This window comes from Indicator indicator, chromosome 27, assembly GCF_027791375.1.
Source record: "Indicator indicator isolate 239-I01 chromosome 27, UM_Iind_1.1, whole genome shotgun sequence".
Classification (NCBI taxonomy): Eukaryota; Metazoa; Chordata; class Aves; order Piciformes; family Indicatoridae; genus Indicator; species Indicator indicator.
This window is the reverse complement of record NC_072036.1, coordinates 9,684,970-9,707,815: the sequence shown is the minus strand read 5'-3', so window position 1 is coordinate 9,707,815 and position 22,846 is coordinate 9,684,970. Positions and strand designations below refer to the sequence as shown.

Here is a 22,846-nt window from a genome sequence, read left to right as displayed (position 1 = left end):
GTGATGTTGCCTTTTAACATATTTTTCGGCTCAGGAGACAAGGAATATCTGAAAGGTAGCAAGTTTTTTTTTGTGAATGGAAAAAAAAAAATTGAGGTGATTTGCAATTGTTGCAATTGCCATTTCTGTGACCTAGAAAGCTTCAATGGAAACAAACCATACGTGCACAGAAGGAAAGAGAAAAGAACAGTCAGGAGAGAAAATGCAGCATGTTTCTGCTGCTTACTCCCACTCATGGCCATTTGAGAAGATGACAGGCAGAACAGTCTTTGCAGGCTACCATCATGACAGTTTAAGCAGATCTACACTGGCAGTGTGCCAGTCCCATCCTCCCTGTCCTTAACTGTGCATTTCTCTTCCCTTGCTCCAGCAGCAGTACTTTTCTGACAGCATGGGAAACCATATCAGGGAGCTAATCTGGCAAATACCTATTCAGTCTCACCATGGTTCTGCTGCTGGTGCCACCCCCACCCCAGTTTCCCCTAAAGGAAATAAAAGTAGAACCACTACCAGCAACAAGATCAACAAGAACCTATGCTGGGTCAAGAGATGACACAGGCAAGAGTAAATGGCAAAAACGTGGCAACATTTTAAAAGTGGGTTGAATTGTTAAGGAACTGCAGCTTCAGACACTCCTGTTTCTTAGTGGCTTAAGACAATGCTGGCCTGCTTAGGAAATTAGTTTTTTAAGTTGTCTTTTTGTCCACAGAAGGTAGCAAGAAAATAATTCAATCGTGGTCACCTCAGCTACATGTCAATTAAACCAGAACGGTGGTAGAGGAAATAAGAATTATGGTAGGGAAGAAGATGACAACAGAAGAGCAGACACATGTGGGAGTAGCTGTCTCTCACTTCAGGTGCTGTTGAGGGCTCATGTGAAGCCATGAAGACAGTCTGCTTAGTCTAGTCACGCAGCACCCAGGCAAGAAAAGCCTTTGGTATTGCTGGAAGAGTAGGATAAATCTCACTCTGTCCTCCTCTCTTCCTCAGATGCCAGTACCAAAACAAGAGACCCACGCACATCTCGCACAACACGTGTACTTAATAAAGCCAGAGCTCTTCTGGCCTTATCATCAAATCTCACCCAGAGGCTTGCTGCACAGGAAATGTCACTTAGATTTGATGCAGCTTTGTCTGCCCTGGAAGAAAACAACCTCATCTTTCTAAAATATGCTCAATTTTATTTCTTAGTGTTTTAAAAAGCATTTCTTTTCAGACCACCTAAGAGTGAAAAATACCAGCTCAATAAAAAAAAAAAAAAAAAAAGAGAAAACCTGCTCCCAAAAGTCATCAGAAGAAACTCACTGGTGTGATTACATTTGGAGCACTCTGTGATTAGATTTGGGGCACCCTGTTTCTAACAGGTATTTTTAGTTTCTGAGACTAACCAATTCATTATCACTGCTTTTGAATTGCCTTTCTTGACGTTTCAGTGTCATTATCCAAAACAGTCTTCTGTGACCTTAAAAATATGCAGCGTGATTGAAGAATTAAGGCATTTTGTAAAGACTTTTGTGAAGTGTAAGGAAAACTCAATCTTACCTGGGAGCCTCTTGTTAATACATGTAAGAACTGAATGCCAAAAAGTCTTGCCATTTCACTTGTTCTGTCGATCAAATCCAGTTTGTCTAGCAACTGCAGGTTCCCACGGACCCGGGTAACATAATGATCAACCATTTTCCACCTGTGAAAGCAAACACCTCATTAGAAACAACCAGGAGAGTGCTGCTCTTTCTGTCAAGAAAAAAAAAAAATGTACCTTTATGACATCTTGTTACAAACTGGCAAATTAAATTTCCCCTACAACATTTTCCTATGGCTCCTTTGAAAATGTGGCAGACAAACTTCTACAGAGAGGCACAGAATGTGTTACAGTGAACTCCTCTTAAGGCACAGCTCAATGTCAAGCTGTATCCTCTTTACCTTAGTGCCCCAATGAAACAGAAACCCAAGTTTCTCCCCATCTGTTTATATGGGTTTTGGAACCAAGAGGACTTTTGTGGAAACATCCCTCTGCATTAAGAATATTGATCTCAGATGAACATAAATGTGTAATTTCAACACCAAACCAAGTTGCCACCTAGGTGCAAAGTAACTTTTACAGAAATGCTATACATGTCATGAGTGGTGTTCTGATCAGTACTCAGCTTTAGGAACTGTTCACATACAATACCAAATCACTCCAAGGAAGAGTGAAGCCCAGTGTGATATGTGCCATATAAAGGTATTTTAAGGAAGCTATAGTTACTGTTTTAACACCCTGCACACTGGTTTGTACTATTTTTAATCCATGCACTGTGCAGGAAAACAGAAACCTGACATTTCATTGGAGGTCCTCCTGATGAATAGTAAACACAAAATAAAGACCTTGCAGAACTTCAAAATAGTACATCTATTCAGATAAGTTAAAATGGTAAATAAAATTTTTTTGGGTGCACTTTAAACAGAGAAATACAGAAAGATGAAATATTGAGGGTGTAACTACACAACAGCAGAGTAAATGAGGTCATGTTGCTGCACATAACACTGTTCGAGTACCTGAGCTAAAATGAGTATTTCTTCTGTTGACTTTAGCTTACACCTACCCAAAGTTAAGAATTTGGCCTGGGAAAGAACAAAAATGGATTAGCAGCTCATTATTACCTGTAGACATCTGCCTTATTATCAAACCAATCAGACAGAACTCGGAAAGTAAACAAAGGGAAGCGCTGATGCAGGACATGAAAGCCCACGTTTTCAAAAGTGTAATTCGTTAGGGTCACCTAGAGAAAACACAGCAGGTGTTAACAGGCATGATGTCTTCCACAGTCAAGTTCCTACTTTTTAACTGCAACACCCAAATTTACTAACTTTTTAGTAGTATTCTTTGTTAGAAAGGTAAACAAACTTCTGTGTTCTACAGAGAGACACAGAATGTGTTGTAGTAAATTCCTCTTAAGGCATAGCTCAATGTCAAGCTATATCCTGTTTTCCTTACTGCCCTAGAGGATTAATGAAACAGAAATCATAGGCTGGACTTGATGATCTTAGAGCTCTATTGCAGCCTCAATAATTGTTAATAACTCTGTGACTTAGAATTTCCTAACTATTTGCAAGTCAGGAAAAAGTATCCCTCATCAATTTAAAAGAATATACAAAATTCAGTAGATCAGGTCTGAATTTGATCAGAATAAGATCTGTAAAGATTAAACCACTTGAACATTAAAGTCATAAACAGCAAAACAAGAAGTCTGACAGCTTAAAATAAGTATTTCATTTAGTAAAAGCACCATACAAACCAAATTACTAAACCAGGTTCTCAAAACCCACAAAGAAGTGAAAAGAAATATTACTGAAAGGGCCTCATGTTTTACAGTGATAGGAAAATCCATTCTCATATGGTGACAGACTGCTCTGTTTGAACAGGTGTAGAAATAAAGAACAAAAAGATACATGAAATTGTCAAGAAAGCCTGCAATCATTGAAAACCCTGAGTAAAGTCATGACCTTTTAAAAACTTTACCTCGTTTCTCATCATTCTCCAGATGTTTAACATAATTCGCCCAACAATATTTATTTCACTCATTGTATCCGACCCATATTCATCCAGCTCAGCTGCAAATCTGTTCTCTTTCTTTTCAACTAAAGACATGAAGAGAGAATATATTTAGACAAGTTATAGGGCAGTCAGGAGCTATGAAAATTCATCAAGACTGTTACTGATTGCGAAAGATTATTTACCAGTCTTCCACAGCTGTGATAGAACAAGAGGGAACAGATTGAAACTTGAGGAGGACCAGTTTAGACTGGAGATTACAAAGAAATTCTTTACAGTGAGGGTGGCTAGACACTGGAACAGGTTGCCCAGGGAGGTCATGGATGTCCCTCCTTGGAGGTGTTCCAGGGCAGGCTGGATGAGGCCTTGAGCAGCCTGAATGATGGAAGGTGTCCCTGCCCATGGCAGGGGTGTTGGAACTAGATGATCTTTAAGGATCCTTCCAACCCAAACCATTCTATGAATCTGTAAATACAACTCCCCCAGGTTTTTGTGCTCTTCCACATCCCTCTGAAGACAACTTTTCCTTTGGTTTCATTGAACTGGTGTCTGTGGCAATATAGTCTCCACAGCAAACATATTGGTTAAGCAATGCTGAATGTTACCTGAGGGCTAGCTGCACACACACTGGTGCACAACATCAACAAAGGAAGTGACTTCTGCCCTAAGGAGTTTGTAACTCAATGCTCCACTTGTAATGGTCTTACTCAGATGGAACCAAGTCATGGAAGAGAAACCTCAGTTGCATACAGTGAAAGCAACCCTGCAACAGTGGGAGCAGGTAGGCATGAGCTCTGGATAGAACAGATGGAGAGAGAAGGGAACAGGAAAGAACAGCTGCAGAGGCAGAAGCAGCACTCTGAATCTCTCTGCAAGACAGCAGCGACTACAGTTCAGCAAAGACACCCTCTTCTGCCATTTTTTTTCATGCTTTAAAAAACACCAACACAAGAGAAGACAGTCTTTTAGTGCATGTTTCCTGAAACACACTTTTTCTTTTTACAGTCAGCTCAAGGCTACAGTTTTGGTCTTCTTTCCTAAGTTTACATATATACATGTACAATACAGGTTAAAATAATAATAAACAAATAAATAAATAAAATAATAATGTACAATACAGGTTAAAATTCACCATGAAAACACACTGCATTGTTTACTCCTCCAGTCTTGTTCCCTCTTACTAGTTCAATGGAAAAGAAAACACTTTGAGGCCATTTCCCCCATTTCCCATGCTCATTTCTCAACTGCTGGTTGTGTACTCTACCATGACCCATTTATCAGGCACTCCTGCACAGTGCCCTACTAATTCCATGCAGCAATAGGACAGGGGGCAACGGTTTTAAACTAGAGCAGGGCAGATTGAGGTGAGACATTAGGAAGAAGTTATTTACTGTGAGAGTGGCTGAACACTGGAACAGGTTGCTCAGGGAGGTGGTGGAGACCCCATCTCTGGAGACATTCAAGATCAGGCTTGATGGGGCTCTGAGCAACCTGATCTAGTTTGGGATATCCCAGCTTAATGCAGGAGGGTTGGACTAGATGACCTTTACAGGTCCCTTCCAACCCAAATGCATTCTATGATTCTACTGAGAAGCATTTGGGCAGAGAGTATGGAAGTGTGGATACACAACACTTGGCAATAATGATCAGAACTGAGCAATTCGTTCCTCATACAGATGTGAAGCACTTTTACCCTTGAAGACAAGTAAAAATGGCCTGAAATTCTGCAGACCTGCTCTGAAACAACACAATGCTGACTAACTTTGTATGTTAATCTAACGTGTCTCTCAACAATCAAAATATAGTTAAAAAAACTTCTCTCATTTAGTGGCCTTATCAATAAATCACAGAGCCTTGACCAAATTCAGCAGGCCTTTCATAAAAAAACTTGTACTGTCTTTTTAACCTCCTTATTGCTTTAGATTTTGAAGGAGAAAACCCAGCAATTACTCATGTTTGGATAGAAAAAAGGCCTTCTGTTTTTCTTCATTTCCACATGATGAATCTCCTGCAAAAATGAGGAACTTAACACATTTTTCCCCTCTTTTTTTGGTATTTGGCTCAGAAACTATAATTTAGTTCTACTTTCTGCAATGTCAGCCTACTTCTCTTTTTCTCTTAAGTGATTCCCCATGTTTCTAAAGTTCACTTCATATCTTGCTGGTAAGGACAGGCAACAAAGCATACTGTGGTCACAGGAGACCCATTGCCTGATGAACAAGAGACTGCATGTGATGAACACTGCAAAATTACAAACACATGGAGTGCTCTGCAACTGGTGTGGGGAGCATCTCAGCACAACCACATGGGCCTCTTTGGAAATGAAATTGTTAAGAAGCAGAACGAGACAATCTTCCTACTTTTCATGTGCATGAGATGAAATAAAAAACTTTGAGCTGTGATGCAAAGGAGGAAACGACAGGAGGCCACAGTGCACACACAAAAAATTCCACTAGGCACAGTACTCACTTCTCTTGTGGTGTGTCCTAATGACTTATCAACAGTTCACTTGTAAATGGCAGAAGCAGCACCAGACTCAGCCAATAAAGCAAAACCAGAGAGAAGTCCAGCTTTCTTTTTGTTTAGTTGAAATCATAGGAAAGGGAAGGAAAAGTACCTTCCATCTTTATTTCAATGGGAGGAAAGAGTAGCATACTGCTTGAAGGAGCACAACCTGTTCTGAAAATACAGCATGTGAAGAAGGGAGGGAAACATGAAGCATAGGGGTTGGAAAAGCAAGAGGAACATGGATGGGGTCAAAACAATGGAGAAGGAGGCCACAAAGCAAGACAGATCACAACACTGGTACGTTTATGGTCATGCACGCAGAGCCACACTTCTGACACCAGTGTGAACATTTCCTATCTTCCTCCTGCAGTTCAGTCAGAAGAGAACAAGTACTTACCTTACAGTAACATTAGTTCCTAGGAACCTGCAGTGCACCTACTGCTTGGCAGAAGAGCCTCTGTGCTATGAATACCAGTGCTGTGGAGATCATGCCTATGTCCTGCATGCCCACTTGAACCTTACATTCAAAGATGTTAAGGGCTACAACCCTGGCTCCCTTCACTAGAACTGAATGTTGTGTGGCACTTCATGGCTATAGGGGAAGAAGCCTGACTATGAAATACAGAGGGACATCTGAAAAAATACTCTGCATATATTTCCTTTAATTTATTCATTGATTTCAACTTGTTTCTATTGGATTTCAACTGAAACCCTAGACAATAACTTACCTGGCACACGAGAAATCATCTGGCATAAATCAACATTAAGTGCAGCAGCCCTCTGTAAGAGATAACCCCAGGAATGCATCTGGACTTCATAGCCTAACAAAATGTCTGGGTCATATCTAGAGAGGAGGGGGGAAAAGGAAAATGAGTTTTATATTATTTAAGAAAATATTTTCCATGAACAGAATATAAACAGGATTTCATTTTAATCATGTTGAGATTAAAAAAGAAGCAGTCACAACGGTTTTTATGAAAGAAGCATCTGGACTAGGAGACAATACTTAAAACAGACATTTTAGGATTTTTAGTAACATTCAACTGGAAAAAAATAACCAGGAGGAGTATTTTCATTGGGAAATATTGTTTTAAACACACATCTATTATTTCAGTCTTTGCAAATGAAGAACAAATTTAGGTCTAGGCAGGTTTTTTCAAATGGGATCAAGCTGTAACTGAGCATAAACCCAGCTACTGGCACAGGACAGATGTTGAATAAAATACAGTCCTGTCCTCCAACTTTGTTGCATTATTTCCCTTTATGAAACAGAATTTGCTACTAGACTACTTGAACAGTTTGTAAACAACAATGCATCATGCATACTGCAATGCAGCTTACAGTAACCAGAGGACACTTCTGGTCTCAAATGGTGACTCTATTTGGAAATTGAGTAAATTGTAATTTACAGCTGAGTGAGAACTGTCAAAACTGAAACATGGAGGAAGGCAACTGTATCCTCCAGGTCTGTTTAAACAGCTCTTCTTTCAGGATAACTGTACACAAGAAAAAAACATTTTATGCTTTACCTCATGCCAGGTGGAAAATGTGACTGGCTCAGGTATGACAAAAAGAAAAGTCAGAACTGTCTTCTGACCCATTCACTGCCCATCTTCCAACGAGGCTCAGAAAAGACAAGGTGGCCCCAAAGGCTATGCACAGGCAGGGGTTAGCTCCAAGGAGTCTGTATCACTACCTTTTGAGTAGGCACAATTAAAACCAGAAGTCATTATCTGATCACTTGATGAAGAGCCTAAGAATGATTTTCTTGGGCTGGACAGAAAGAGACTGGCCAAAGTTACACCAGATATCTCTTACTCTTATAGCAAAATAAGAAAGGAAGTTTCACTGGGAAGGGGTTTTTGATTTCTAGCAGGCAGTATTCAGTACCACTGAATGATAAAAGGGCAGCTGTCAGGAGGCAGAGGACTGGACAACAGGCACCACAGTTTATGCCCAACCCCACAACAGGATGCAGGCTTGTAGATCTTGGTTTATGAGAGAAGTATGCAGAGGCCCAGGGCTTATGAATAGCATCTCTGTACTTTTTGCATCCTTAAATGTATTAAAAGTTGCCAACATTTCCTGACTGCTGGATATAGGAAAATACCCTTTCCCTCAATCCTAAGTTCAAGGTGTACCACAGATATTATAACTGAAACTTCAGACTTTGTTGTGAAAGTGCCTTCCTTGCTTGTGTGTCCCAGCCAAAGGCAGATGACAGCTCACTCTGAAGTAACTGACTGCTCTGAGAATAGTTCCAGAAGAGAGCTTCTCCACACCTTCTGCCACACACACTATTTTTTTTCCTTTTTGGGGGGGGTCAGAAAGGGAATAAAGGAAAAAAAATAAAGGAAAAAGATAATTGTCTATTACAACTTGGGCTTTTGTACCGGCCAGCCAAAGGTGCAAAAATCCCCTTCATCACCTACTTCCATCTGTGAAGAAATGGGTTTGACACAATTTTTGGCTAAAGTAGAAGATTCTAAAGTAAGATTTTGATTTCTAGCATTCTAGAGAAAGTAAAATAACAAGCACTTTGCATTTGGAGAGTGTGTTTCTATCTGATGTTGGTATCGAATGATGTTTTAACAATTATTTTTTGAAAGTTATCAGTCAAAATTAAAAAATAACATCAGTGTGCTGGTTTTGAACCTGGTCTTGCTTTTACAGCCACCAGGGTTCACCTATAACAACACATTACTGAGTCAGAGGGTATCACTCTACAGTGTTGCTTTGCTTTTCCTTCCCAACTAAACACTGCAGATGCATTTTAAGGCATCTCAAGTTTTCTTAGCTGGTCTCTGTCTTAGAAGAAAAAAGGTCTCTTTGGATGAACTATTCCTCATATTTCAGCCACCTCTTACAGAATGGGATCCTGTTTTTTCCTTTCTTGTAACATACATGGTAATGTGAGTAGCTATTTAGACACTGACAATGAAATACAGCTGTCTAAGTTTCAGTCAGGCAACTCTCATACAAACCTATCTACATGGAAAATCAAGGTAGAGTAGCCAACAAATAGCAAATTCAAGCCCTACTGTAAATTCCCTGTGAACATAGTCCCTTAGTTCCCCGTATTTAAAACTTGGATCCAGGTAGTGTTTTTCTCAAAGCAGGAAAACCACTAAACACACTGCTCAGATACTGCAGCAAGTTACACATAGGTATGTTTTGTGTGTATAGCTGTATGTATTCACAATCCATATGCACAAAGGACTATAATTAGCACTCATGAATTTAGGGATGCTTAGGTATTTCCTCAACTTTACCATCAAAATGCATTTTTGGTTAAGTGTGTCTCTGAACTATCTCTGAAGGGAAAAACAAAGTAAGATTAAACTTCTACCAAGCAACTCCTGGGATGCCAAACTCCTGCACTATAACACACATAAGGTCTGCCTTATGCAACAAGTTTAACAGACCTATCAGGTTTCCTGCACCTAACCAGAGGGGCTCTGCTGTTTCTAGCTGATAACTCTGCCTCCATTAGTGCAGCAGAAGTGCCCTCTCCTGCAGCCCAGTCCCACGGTGTGCTGAGGGAACAGTGTGTCATTTGCTGAGATGTCCTGGGGCATTCTCTGTGCTATTACAGAAGAGGTGCCTGGAGCTCAAAGATGACATTATTTCAAATGGAAAAATTAACCTTAGGTAAACCTAAGGTTCAGCTGATGGGAGCTCAACTGAAGTCTGTCTCTCTCACGTTCTCTCTCCCTCCCCTTTCATGTGGTACCACAAAGATGACAGGCTGTGAGCTAAGGAGAGGATGAGTTTAACGTTTTCCCCTCCCTTTTCACAATTTTTACATATACTATCCAGTTGCTCTTCATCATCAGTTTAAGCTGTTTTATTAAAAGAAAAATGGTAATGAGATCAGCTTTTAACACCTGCAAGAAACTCCTAAGTTGTAATGCTGATATTTGAAAGCTGCTGGCTAGAACTAATACAACAGGAACTGGAGGTGTGCCTGCCAAGATAGTGCTCTTTTGTTAAAAGGATGGGCACTGATACTGCTTTGCATGCTGTTGCCAGTCCCTCTGCAAAGATGAAAGGCAGCATTTACACTGGCAGGATTTAAAGATGACAGCATTAGCATTCACCTCATACATGCTGCAGAGAAGAGATGCAATTATTTTCCTTTCTAGCTAAGTCATCTGTGCTGTTATGGCATCTCTTCCTCTTTCTCACTTGATAATTTTGTGAATGAACACTCAAGCTCTCAGTTATGCCTTCCATTCTATTATGTGTCTGGTTTTTCTGACTGCTATTTTTCTTCCAGCTAAATGTAAGAGAAATAGTGGGGAGGGGGAAATAATAAAAGAAATTAGGCCAGACCTATGATGCAGACAAAACCAGTAACTGTGCACAGCAGTGGAATATTTGGTGACTCAAATAGATAACTGAAATATCTGAAAACATTTTTCTAGTTTGCTTTGGACAATTAAAAAAAAAAATCATAAAGTTGGCACAAGATATTAAATAAAGATTTCTACAGGAAAACACAGTGAAAGAGAAGGTTACTCCTGGGAAAAGAAGGTTAGACGAACATATCTATTTTTAAAAGAAAATGGTGCTAGAGCATTTGCAGGACAAACAAAGCACTGTTTTCAATACAAAAAACTGATTAGCATCATACCTTGCAAGAAAAATGTGATACAAAACATTCAAATGTTAAACATTAACAAGTCATTAGTTTACAAATTTTTAGCTCTGAAATCTTTAAGAAAAATATCTTACAACTTTACATTAGGGTTTTATGTTTTTATCAGAAAATTCTTCTGTGGGGACAAGGCTCTGTGGGTGGCTGGGGAGTCTCCAACAGCAGTGAATCTACTGCTTTTTTTCAAGTCTATCCTGTTTCCACATCCTCTTCATATCACAGAGATGGGGACTGTGCATTCCCACATGAATTCCCCAAATGTTTCTCCTCTCATGCCTGCAGGGCCAGTCCTTTTCTGCTATCTAGTACACAGAAGAGTGGCAAAATTTGCCTTAAAATTGTAGGAGAGGCCCAGACATTTAATTTCTCTTTCATGGGAATCCACTGCTCCATCAGGCTTGGACATCTTTAGTTTTCCTGTCCTTTTAAATCTCCGAGACAAGCATTCTCATAGCCCTCCCTTCCTCCTCCTCCTCCAACAGCTAGCTTCCCTGTGCTTTGGTCTGACTGGTTTAGGCAGTTGTGTGAATGTGTTTGATCCTTTTTTTTCTGCCTTTATGTTCAGACAAAGAGTTGGTTCTGTTTTACTTTTTCAAATGGACAGATTCTTCCTAGTTTTCTCCCAACTCATTGCAGTTGACACGTTACAATAGAGAGGGTCTATCAAGAAGGCTCTTCAGGAAGCACGCCAGAATCCTTTAGGAAAGGAATGCAGGGATGGGCTCCATTTCATGAAAAGAAATAATTTCCCCTACATTTCTAAAGAGCCTACAACTTGGCCTCTGTGCTTGTAACCAGGATGGGAAGGTGGCTGTCTCTCAGCTGCTTCATGCCAGTTTTGAGCTGAAGTCCTATCTATTTTGTTTGCAGTCAAAGGACAGCTTACCAAAGAAGGGAAAATGGGACCTCTGTAGGTGAGGCTTCCTTGCAACCCTAAGATGGTTGTCAGAGTACCAAGCACCACTTCAGTCATACTTTTCTTTGTTACAAGTCCATGTTGTTTATTCTCCCTTCCCTCCTTCAAACTCACCCCTATGGCTCTTCCTTTCAAACTGTTTCCTGCCTCTCAACCTTCAAGCAGCTCAGTATTTCAATACCTTTCAGAATTAAAGAGAATTCTCAAATTCCCTTTACAATTATCAGCTTTCTTTTAGCTGTCTATACACAGATTTTGGTATTCACTCCTGTAAGTACTTCCATTTCACAGCTGAATCACTCTCAGTGATAATCTAGAAAGAAGAGTGCTTATTTCCCTCAATATTTGGATAAATCTGCTCATTTTCAGGTTAGATGAAATCACAGATCACAATTGCAGAGAAACAACCATGGCTTCTGGTCTACAGACCTCAAGATGGCTTATTTTCATTTGTCAACTACCCTGAGCTAATTGGAGACAACATTCACTCATTTTACAGAACACCACTTAGCCTGGTATTTACTTTACTTTATGGATGTCTAAGTGGAAACTTCTGTTAATCTTACTGTGGTCATTGAGATCTAGCACACACTGAAAACTCCACAGTGAAGGTGTAACTGAATCCAACTTCAGCTCATCAATTCCAATGAGTTTTCTGGAGCAATACTCCTCTTCAGTGACCATGCAACAGTTTAACTCTGCTATCAAAGGTTAGATTTGGGATTCACCCTTCGGCAGCAAAAGGCTGGCAGTACAGCCCAAGAATAAAACATCACCAGAGCATTAAAACCTCACTAATTTATCTCTCTCTGCTTCAGTATCAACCAGCACCTTATAAAGACCACGTGTGTAGATACTCTGGGTTCAAAGACAAAACACTTGCAGAGTTCTGATGGAAAAAAAAAAAAAAAAGAGACTGATGAGCCAGAAGTACTGTAGAAAGTGATACATTTCCCAGGAATCAGCTTTCCCTCATCTGTGTGCTGGTCAAGAACTCTCTGCAGTGCTCCTCCAGTTCACATCTACTGACAAAAGCAACAGAATCAACCATTTCTTATCTTCCATAACCAGAACAGAATGAAAACAAAAGGCCTAAACAGAAAGGTAGAATGCTGGAAGGTGAAACAAGTATGTTCCACAATTTTACATATGGGAAATAAGAGCAAGACTGAGGCCATCTACTAAGAGAATGGCCAGAAATGGGAACAAGAATCCTTCAGCTGGACTGCAAAGACAATTCCTCCCACAGCTGAGGTACCCTCTGCTCAGCCCTTCAACAAGTTGGTAGTTCTGTTCCTGGTGTTGACTATCAAGATTGAATAGATAGTCTGGTCATTCACTGTGATAGGAATCTGGAACTTCACTCTTCCATTCTTCCCTCCAGCAGCCAAAGAGGCCAAGAACATGAACCAAATGCAAGCTGCAGTCCTGCTGGGCATGCTATTTGGTCAGAAGAACCTATTATCCTCTAGCCTGACAGATCAGTGTAAAAGACACTCATATGGTCCCCTGCTGATAAATTAAGGTGACTTTGAGTCCAGTTTCATGAACTCCAAGTGGTAATGCTTCTTAAACATGGTTTGATTGTTTTCTTTCTCTAAGATATCAGGCCTGCTATTAAGTGCACCTACCAGAATTAGACTACCTAGCTTGTGCTGGAAAAAGTAACACTGAAAACTGCAACAGAAAACTGTTTGAAAAATAGTTCCTGTTGCTGAAAGTTTTCATTGAAGTTTCTTGGCTTCTTCATTTCCCATTGAGGATTTTTGCACTATCTTTTAATCAAGCAGTTTTATCACACTTTTTCTTTCAGTTAAACCTCCTTGGGGTCTGGAGACATGTTTTGTGCTTCATAAATATAAAGCATATAAAGCATAAATATAAAGTACTCCAGCAAACTACCTTAACTCCCTTTCACCTAGGCTACAGAAAATGAAGGGGGGGAAAAAAGAGCAGCAAACTGTAGATGTGGTCCAAGATTTTTAAATCATATTTGTTGAGAGGTCAGCAGAAGTCTGATTCCTCAGGTGATATTGCATGGCGGGGATAGAGAAGTAGACTAAGATGACAGCAGTCCCTGTCTCCTTTAATAGATCACATCTTTTATCTTCCAGGAGTACAAGTTAACTAGCTCAGTCTTTGAAGATGAAGTTGTGTCAAAAGGACATGCTAGCACAGAACAGAAAGAGATCTTTTAAATAAGAAGAGATTTCTCAGCCAGCAACCTGGTGATTGGTACAGTCCACTTGAAGTAGTACAAAAACTTTTTTTCCTTCTGTAATGACTTCAGGATGTACAGATGGAAGCTTCTGTTCTTCACTGATAAATAATCTAACTACTGATTTCTCTGCCCCATGCTCTTTTTGTACTGTCACTTTTCAAACTTCCACAAAACTGGTGGAGAAATCTTCACTTATTGACAGCTTGTCATTTTCAGTGATTTTTCCTAAGCTTGATGGAGCATTAGGTTTCCAAGAAAGAGAAAAATAAAATTATGTTCCTTACCTGAATTTTGTCTTCTCTGAACAGGAATCTGGTGCTCTGTCAGGACCCACCCTGTGCTGGTTGCATTCAGCAACTCTTTTTGTATTCTGGCATCATGGGGTTGGTCAATGTCTTTCTCATCAGAGGTTTTCTGGTTGGAGAGAGAAAGAATTGCAAATGTACTCTGCCTAGTACACATTTTTCTCTTGTGCCTCTATTCCAGCAGGGTGACTCACAGTTTAAATCTGTTTATTTTTCCTTGCAATTTTACAGCTTTGCACCTCTGACAGTAAGGCCTGAAGAGACATCTGTGGTTCCACCTACTCAACAGCTGAGAGAGCCTACCAAACAGGCTTTCCAGACTCAGTGGAGATGAGGAAGCTTTCCAAGTCTGATGGAGCAAGGGACTTCCATTCAGAGAAGACAAAACCAATGAAGGAGATTGATTTTTCAATGATAGGCTATTTTAATTTGTGCACAGCATGTTTAGTACCATACAGGGCATTTTTTTCTGCCTTGTCTCAGAATCCCTAGAAAAATTCTTCCCATCTGAGGGGTTTTCTGTAGTTTTCAGCACTGTTAATATCTGCTATTGTGAGTTTCAGTGAGAGATGTGCTGTGAATTCTGGGATTAACAGGCAAGATTGTATGTTAAAGAAGATTACTTATACGGCTGATTAGTTTCAAGAGTGTAACTCAGCTGCTTAAGAGGATCTTGCTGTCAGGGAAAAGGAAAAGCAAAAAAAGTGTTTTTATTTGAAAGACCACCACGCTTGTCCACTCTAGAAATAAGCCTTCAAGGGAAACAACAACAACAACAACAACAACAACAAATCAGCACTTGAGAGACTGGCAAAGGTTTGAAGGAACTAAATCTGCTGTACCAAGCCTGAAAAATAGAAGCAGAACGTACAGATATGCTACCTTTTTACAATATTCACTACTTCCTGGAAAAGAGCTCTTTCATCAGTAGCGTAACTGACTTCTAGTCCTGTAACTCCAGATCTTGTGAGCAAGGGGGCTTGGTCTCTGCACCCTAGAAAATAAAGTAAAAGAAATCATTACAATTCAGAAGGACTTCCCTGACTTCAAGTCAACAACATCACTTTAGAATAAAACAAGCATGGAACACAATCTATTTTTATCTCTAACACTAATTATTATCACAATTAAATTCCATGGACTTATTTTGTCCCTCTTGGGTTGAAAAGTTTGTTCTTTCCATTTTGCAAAATTCTTATCACAGTGGTATAAATAGAAATGATTCAAGAGAAATGTCACCATTTTACATGTCCATGGACTTTTCCAAAGTCCAGCTATTAGGAAATTGGTTTTGAGTAAGAAATCTTAAAGGCCCATACGACAGCTCACACAATGCTTTCATGCAAAATATCCATTTTAATTGCTAGCTTAATGCAGTACTTGCAAAATGCTAAGAAGAATTAAAATGATACATAACATGGTAGAGTTCTTTTTTAGCACAATTCTCAAAAACACTGCTAAGTTACTAACAGAAATGGAAGAACACAAACAACTGCTCACTTAATCCACATTAAGAGTGTCTACATTGCTAATATGTGAATAATAGCTAAATTTGTATGCCTGCAAGAACTCAGCATTTTCTTTCCATACTAAAAAACCTCTTTAAATGAATAATATGCAAGACATATTTCTGTCTTTTCATTCTCTCCATACAACAGATAGTATTATCTCTGATTAAGGCAACAATCTGGAGTTTATAAAAAGGCATTCTACTTTGACACATTCTTAAGATTTCTGAGAATTTTAAAGAGTGTGCTTTCAGAAAGAAATGTTAAATACTGTAACTTACAAAGCAAGAATACTACAAAAAGGGGTAAAATAGGTGTATCTCAATGTCAACTCATTCCACATGGAACTCAAAAAGTTCTAACCAAGAAAATATTGACAGCACACATCAATTAAAGCAAGGAATGTCACAGTAACATTTCAAAACACCATTTTATTTTGCTAACAAAACCAGATCAGAACCATTGGTTTTTTTAAAGTACTATTGGACCCCTTGACAGAGAGCTTTTTCTTCCTAATTTATCAGTGGCACACACCTAGGGAGCTGTAGTAGCTATACTATGGAAAAAAATCTCACTTAGTAAGGTAACGGAGATATGTTTTTATAAGATAGTAACAAGCATGTAATACCAGAATAAGCTTCACTGAGAACAGTAACTTAGCTTAACATGATAAAACATCTACAATGCTTTGAAAAAGAAACTGGCAAAAGAAGAAGCTGTTGCCTTAATGCTAAATTTCTTTGTGGTAGGTTTTCGTCCGCACTTAAATTTTAGACAGTATTTTGTGGTTTAAGACACGTTCATGACACCAAAGAAACCCTGAAAGGAAGAGGACTTTTTTTTTGGTTGTTTTGTTTTTTACTAGCCTAAACCAGTGGTACTCAACCTTTAACAGCTGGAGAGCCACTTCTTTATTAAATGGAGTTGTAGAGCACCATAAAAATCAAGTTGATATTGTCAACAGTGTGATTTTTTTTTTTTCCTTTTTTTCCCATCATGACACTTCAATGTGTGATGATGCTGCCTCAACATCATCACATATTGATACATCACGACATGACACATCAGCATCCTCTCTCCCAGCAGCGTTCTGTCTTCGACCCCTTCTGGCTGCTAGGAAGGAGTGGGGTAGAGGGGTTGGAAGGGGCAAAAGGGCGAGTTCTTCCCCATACTGCCCCACAGCTGCTGGGTGGGAGGTGATCTCTACTCTTACCTGTGGGGGGATCCCAGCAGCTCCTTTTCTTTCCCCCTATGGGAGGGGGAACTTCAGCGACTCCCACACTGCTGGTCCATTTGCTCAGTGCTCCCCGCGCTGCCTGATAGAGTGGAGCGCCGATCAGATGCCTACATTGCGAGAGCCGCCTGTAGGGCCATGAAGAGCCACATCCGGCTCTAGAGCCACAGGTTGAGTATCACTGGTCTAAACAAAGCCAAAAAGGTACAATAGAATAAGGGCCCCTGTTTAGATCCTAAAAGGATCAGATAAAACCACAAAAATAACCCTTAAGTAAAATATCAAACATACTGTCTTGCTTTTAACATTTTCTACTTGTAGCTATCCAGCAATTGGAGTAGGAAACTAAAGGCTGGTTTTCCTCTTTATACTTTTAGAATACTGCAGGAGCTTGTCCACCAGAAGGCAAACACAGAGGTTGTGCACACGTGGATGTTATCTGTGGTTTACAGCTCATGCAATAGTTCTTTGGAAGATATAAGCAGGAAAACTCTCTCTCTGTTTAATATGGCCATTCATCCAACAGTCAACAAGACAAAATTAAAGGAGCTAAGTAGTAATATTACTCGATTCTATTTTGCCTGCTACTGTTTGATTACTACGAAACAAGCATTTTTGTAAAATGTGTTAAGAAAAACAGAAAACAAGAACCTTGGCTTGAGGGTGTCCTGTCTCTATCGACCACTACAGCACCAGTGATTTCTCTTTTCTCAGAATTTGGCAGCGCTGTGTCTGATGAGATGCAATAGAATAAAGCACAGATGGGATCAAACTCTGGGTCTGGTTCCAAATCTCGTCTGGTCCGAGCATGTAATTCCATACTGATGAGGGTAAGGTGTTGGACCTACCAACAAACAAACACAGTAAGTCAGCACGTTTAGGAGCTCGCTTCAAAAGATGTAAGAAAAGATTAGTGGTGCAGACATTGGTATGGTCATACTGCAGTGTAACTGAGAGAGCATGTATGAAAAGTAAGACAAGTGATTAAACATGCATCTCTGAACATCCCTTACAAGAAAAATTTATCACTCAATACATTTTTATACTCAATTATTAAAAAAAAAAAAATCAGTATTTAATTTCTGAGTACTATCTTCTCCTACCAAAGGCAGAAAAGACAAACAGAAATGTTCAAAAATTGTAAATTCCTGCAGTGTTTTCCAGCAGCTTTGATATTGACCTGAATTAAGCTTCCATTGTTGGAAATCACTGTTGGTCCTTATTTTCCTTTCCCTCCCTTGCCCAAAACATGCAAATAAGCATGAAAACAAAGTCACTTACAGGATGATATGGATAACACAACTTTCTCTTCACTTGCATTAATAAAATTCCACATCATGCTGCTACAGCTTTTTGCAGAAAGGTTTCCCTTAAGAAAATGCTAACTCCTATATAGTGCACAAGTCTGACTCTGCAATAAATACTGTAGCATTTAATATGGTTTCAGTGCTATGTTGCTGCTCTTGTCTTGCATAATGCTGTTGATAATGTGGACTAATGGGCAAACTGCAGAGATTACAAGGGAAAAGCAACAATATTTCTGAGCATGCAAGCTGCCCTGGGGCCAGCCTGATTTCTGCTGCATTTACATCCTAAATAACTACAGTCATCACTGAAATGAAATTTTCCTATCAAGCTCTATTTCCACTGCCCACAAAATCATCAGTTTCTTGTGGCCTCTCCTGTGTCACCTACTCAGCACATAAAACTGCTGTCTCCCCATTTCCTCTGTGAATTGGCCCACAGCTAATTTCAAAGCCACAGATGTGGTGGCTATCTGGGAGCAGACATGCTGGCTGGCCAGCTAGCAGCCAAACACAGTAGAACTGCTTTCACATTACATCCCTTTTTCCAGCACCAACTCTGATCTCTCTTCCCATTGACCTACAGGAAATATGTGGAAACCCTCTTTGAGATATGTCACATTTTGTTAAATGCAGTAGAAGCCAACCAACAGGTTCAGAAGGTAAAAAAATAGAGATACCAGGAGGGCTTGACTGAATGATGCCAGATGCCTTGTTTAAAGGAAACAATTCATGGAAGTTATGGTCAATTAGTTTTTCCAGTAATGTTTTTATACAAAACTTGCTATTTCTTCCTTCTGATCTTCCTCATGTTTATTTTTTAAAGGAAGGTTCACCACCTTCTCAGCAAAAATACTGTGAAGTTTATATTAAATAAAGGCACTTGGAGATCAAGCCGAAACTAGTAGAGCAACTATTTAAAAGCTGCAGACATCACACAATGACTCATTTTATGCCAGGCAGTGAACCAAGGAGAAAAAGATTCTCAAATTCTGCCACTATAAAAGTCCCCTGATAAACTATCCTTTTGTAAAATAAGACATAACAGTACATTACCTCATGTAAAGATTTTGCTTCCTGCAGGTTTTCCACACTGACTTTAAAACCGTAAGTGTTGTTTAAAGATGGGCCTTCAATTTCAGAAGACTCTTTCTTTGGAGCACTCAGAGCAGCAAATTGATTCTTATTGGGGGAAAAAAAAGGGCAAAAAAGCACAGTAAAAGATTAAAGAAACTCCAGGTAGCTAAATTGATCTGCAGTATTAAAAACAAATTTATCAATGAAAATGCAAACGCTCTACTAAAATTACTACTTGTATATTTCTGCCTTTTAGGAATAATTTTAATAAAACTTCATAGTAAAGCAAGAGGTAGTTTGAAATACTGAAAAAACCCAACTGAAATACAAATCCTCCCAGAAACCATATATGTTGGCTTTCTTAGAAGCCTCAGGAGATGGCAATCTGCAAATCTCTATTCTCTCAAGTGACAATTCATCAAAACCCTCTTTCAGTCACTACCTCAATTACTGCATCCGGTTCTGGTATCCCCAGCATAAGAAGGACACCGAGCTGTTGGATCAAGTCTAGAGGAGAGCCACAAAGATGATCCAAGGGCTGGAGCACCTCTGCTATGAGAGCAGGCTGAGGGAGCAGGGGTTGTTCAGCCTGGAGAAGACTCTGAGGGGACCTTACAGCTGCCTTCTAACACCTGAAAGGATCCTACAGGAAGGCTGGAGAGGAACTTTTCAAAAGGGTGTCTACAGACAGGACAAGAGGGAATGGTTTTAAGCTGAGCGAGGGTAGGTTTAGACTGGATCTTAGGAAGAAGTTCTTCAGTATGAGGGTGGTGAGACTCTGGAACAGGTTGCCCAGGGAGGTTGTGGATGCCTCCTCCCTGGAGGTGTTCAAGGCCAGGCTGGATGAGTCCTTGAGCAGCGGAGCAATTGAGAGCTGCCCCTGCAGTTGGAGTAGATGAGCTGAGGTCCCCTCCAACCTAAGCCATTCTATGAGTCTATTTTTTAAGGTCCTGAACTAAGGGTGCACTTAGGTACTCACTTGAACTGGGTGAGTGTCAGTATGTTGAGAAGACTCTTGGTCATTTTGGCAATGCACCTAGCAATGCACCATTCTGTCTCCGACATGGGGAGCAGAAACAGTTTAGGCAAAACATGCTGCTTTGACCATTTTATGTGACCCATTTCCTTTCTACTGTCAGCAGAGCAGTGCCATCTGCCTATGTTATTTTCAGAAAATGCTTAGAACATTGTCAGAAAAATATTAAAACACACACACACAGATATAAAACAGGGAAATCACAAGAGACCTTAAAAAGGATTCTCTACCTAAAAGAGCAAACCAACATCCTTACACAGTGCCTCCTTAGCATTTCATTATTATCTCACTGCTCTAAAACGCAGAACATACTCTCAATATCTAACTTTTCCCCCTTGCAAATTAAACTGATTTCTTCTTCCTAGCTTTGATTGCATACTGATTCTACACCAATTGTATCCTATAATTTTAGCTGCATTTTCAAGATCTTAACAGCAAAGGAACAAAACAACACAAAAAGGGAACGGAAATGTCTGTGTGGGGCACATGAAAAAAATAAAAATAAAAGTATCTATCTGTACATAAAATCTTAATTTACCTTCATTTGTGTGGTTAGAAGTACTCTTCGAAGACCATCAGTGTTACTTCCCCTCTTGTGGCTCAGTTTCTGTGCTTTTGGCTCTGTGAACAGGTATGAGTACAAAACTGCTTAGCCTCACTAACACTGTCTAAATATTAAAACATGCTAGAAACAACCAGAGGCAATTAGTGAACATTATCAAACACATTACATATACAAAGTTTTATAAAGCCCCTATTATCCTCTGTCCAATTCAAAGCATAACTATTGCAATTTAGCATCTATGAACATTTAGGAATGCATAGTACAAGGCCAGCAAGTTACCAAACCTGACATGATTATCCTCTTGAACACTGCAATGTTGTTCACGCTCTGCACTGAGATTGTGCTTGGAAAAATACCAACACTACAAGCAACATAACCAACAAGATTTCAACACCCCCAAAATAAGCTAGACTTTTAAATTAAGTTTTTAACCAGCACTTCAAGTTACTGGAGATCATCAGGAAGCAAAAAGGCGCTCTGTTCCTGGATTTGGTTTTCATAACTCAGCAGTTATTTTAAAAATAATGCACAGGCCTTTTCCTTTCCAAAACTACTTTTAAATATATTTTTGTGGAGTTGTAGCCTCTCATTATGTACAAAAATGTAATATCATATTCAGTTTTTGTGTGTGTGTGCATCATTAGAATCACTTAATGAATTTACCTGTGGATAAAGGAGTAAAACCAAGAACTTCAGGTACTCCATCTTGATGTTTCCTCTGCACAATGGGTGTACTATGCAGGCAAACTGATTCAGAGTTTCCAGGATCTTCATTAACTGGAAATGGAGATGTGTCAAAGGCTATCCTAATGTCCTCCTGGGTGGATGGAGAGTTTTGTGCACTTCCAGCAGGTACTGTTTCATTTTCTTCCACAGAAGACAAAATAATATCCTGATTTTTCCACTCTGTGTCTTCTAAATTGGACTGCTTGGGATCTGGAGATGCTACTTGCTGCCAAGGAGGAAGCACTGGAGAATCTGGTGAACTGTAACTGACATAATAATCTTCCTCCTCTTCCTCCTTATCATGTTCTAGTGTTGAAGTAACAAGAGTCTTGCTGTCAGACGGAATTCTATTAGAGTCTGTGTCATTTTTAGTATTTATAAAAGTTCCTATAGTGCTTATAGACTTATCACAGGTTTCCTTGGTTTGTGCTTTTGTAGGTTCTGCCAGAGAAGCAGGAGAATTCTTTGTAGGCACAACAGGTCTTTCATCTTCTGGACTAGATAAACTCACATTTTTAGCTGTGTTTACTACTTCTACAGCTTTCTCTTCGGAAAATGCTGCAGAGCTGAAATTCTCAGCTGCCTTTGCCAGCTCGGCAGGATGATTCTTAGGCAATTTCTTGAAATGCTCATACTCTTCTTTGGCATGAAGCCATATCTGAACTTGCTGTTGGCTTGGAGCACACTTGCATGGCATTATGACTATTTTTTTGTCTTCACTAGTTTTATGGCTATTACTTTCTCTTTCATTAACAGTAGAGTGACCATAACGAGGGGGAGATCCTGGTCTAGGACTTTCTGTCATTGCTGAAAAAGCAGTCTTCCAGAGCCGTAGGCCTTCTAATGAGAAGTCCCCCTCAAACTCAAGCAGGTCATTTGGAAGTCTTGTTTCCACTGTGAGAAGCCGTCCTCCAATCTCCCTGTGAAGAAAAGAGTTTGAGTTCTTTTTTTGCTCTGAACTGCACTGCAGGCAGCACTTAGGATGACATACAAACAGAGCCCTGCTAACTACTTTTCTCGCTATGCAGTTCCTGTGGGCAGTATCTTTCTCTTACAAACCAAGCAGGCACATTCCAACTTAGTACAATAATATGAAACAATAAAAACATACAAAGTGTCATGAACAAAAATGTGTATTTGCATGGGAAGCACAGTAATTTTCAACTTCAAATGCAATGTATGGGATCTTTCATGCATCTGTGCCACAAAACAGCAGAAAATTGTTCACAAAAATCAATTAAATTTAATATA

The 22,846-nt window shown here is 39.7% G+C and overlaps 1 protein-coding gene across 1 annotated transcript in view; it reads right to left on the bottom strand.

Annotated features, from left to right (window-relative positions):
• The window catches only part of REV3L (REV3 like, DNA directed polymerase zeta catalytic subunit), a 93,398-nt gene that overhangs the window by 12,378 nt on the left and 58,174 nt on the right, over window positions 1-22,846 (bottom strand). The window contains exons 15-23 of the mRNA XM_054393197.1: window positions 21,533-22,515; window positions 20,843-20,925; window positions 19,248-19,373; window positions 17,539-17,731; window positions 15,028-15,139; window positions 6,772-6,887; window positions 3,503-3,621; window positions 2,644-2,762; window positions 1,543-1,684 (exon numbers count right to left, since the gene is read on the bottom strand). Coding sequence (XP_054249172.1) covers window positions 1,543-1,684; window positions 2,644-2,762; window positions 3,503-3,621; window positions 6,772-6,887; window positions 15,028-15,139; window positions 17,539-17,731; window positions 19,248-19,373; window positions 20,843-20,925; window positions 21,533-22,515 — 1,993 coding nt within the window. The remainder of the gene's footprint in view (window positions 1-1,542; window positions 1,685-2,643; window positions 2,763-3,502; window positions 3,622-6,771; window positions 6,888-15,027; window positions 15,140-17,538; window positions 17,732-19,247; window positions 19,374-20,842; window positions 20,926-21,532; window positions 22,516-22,846) is intronic.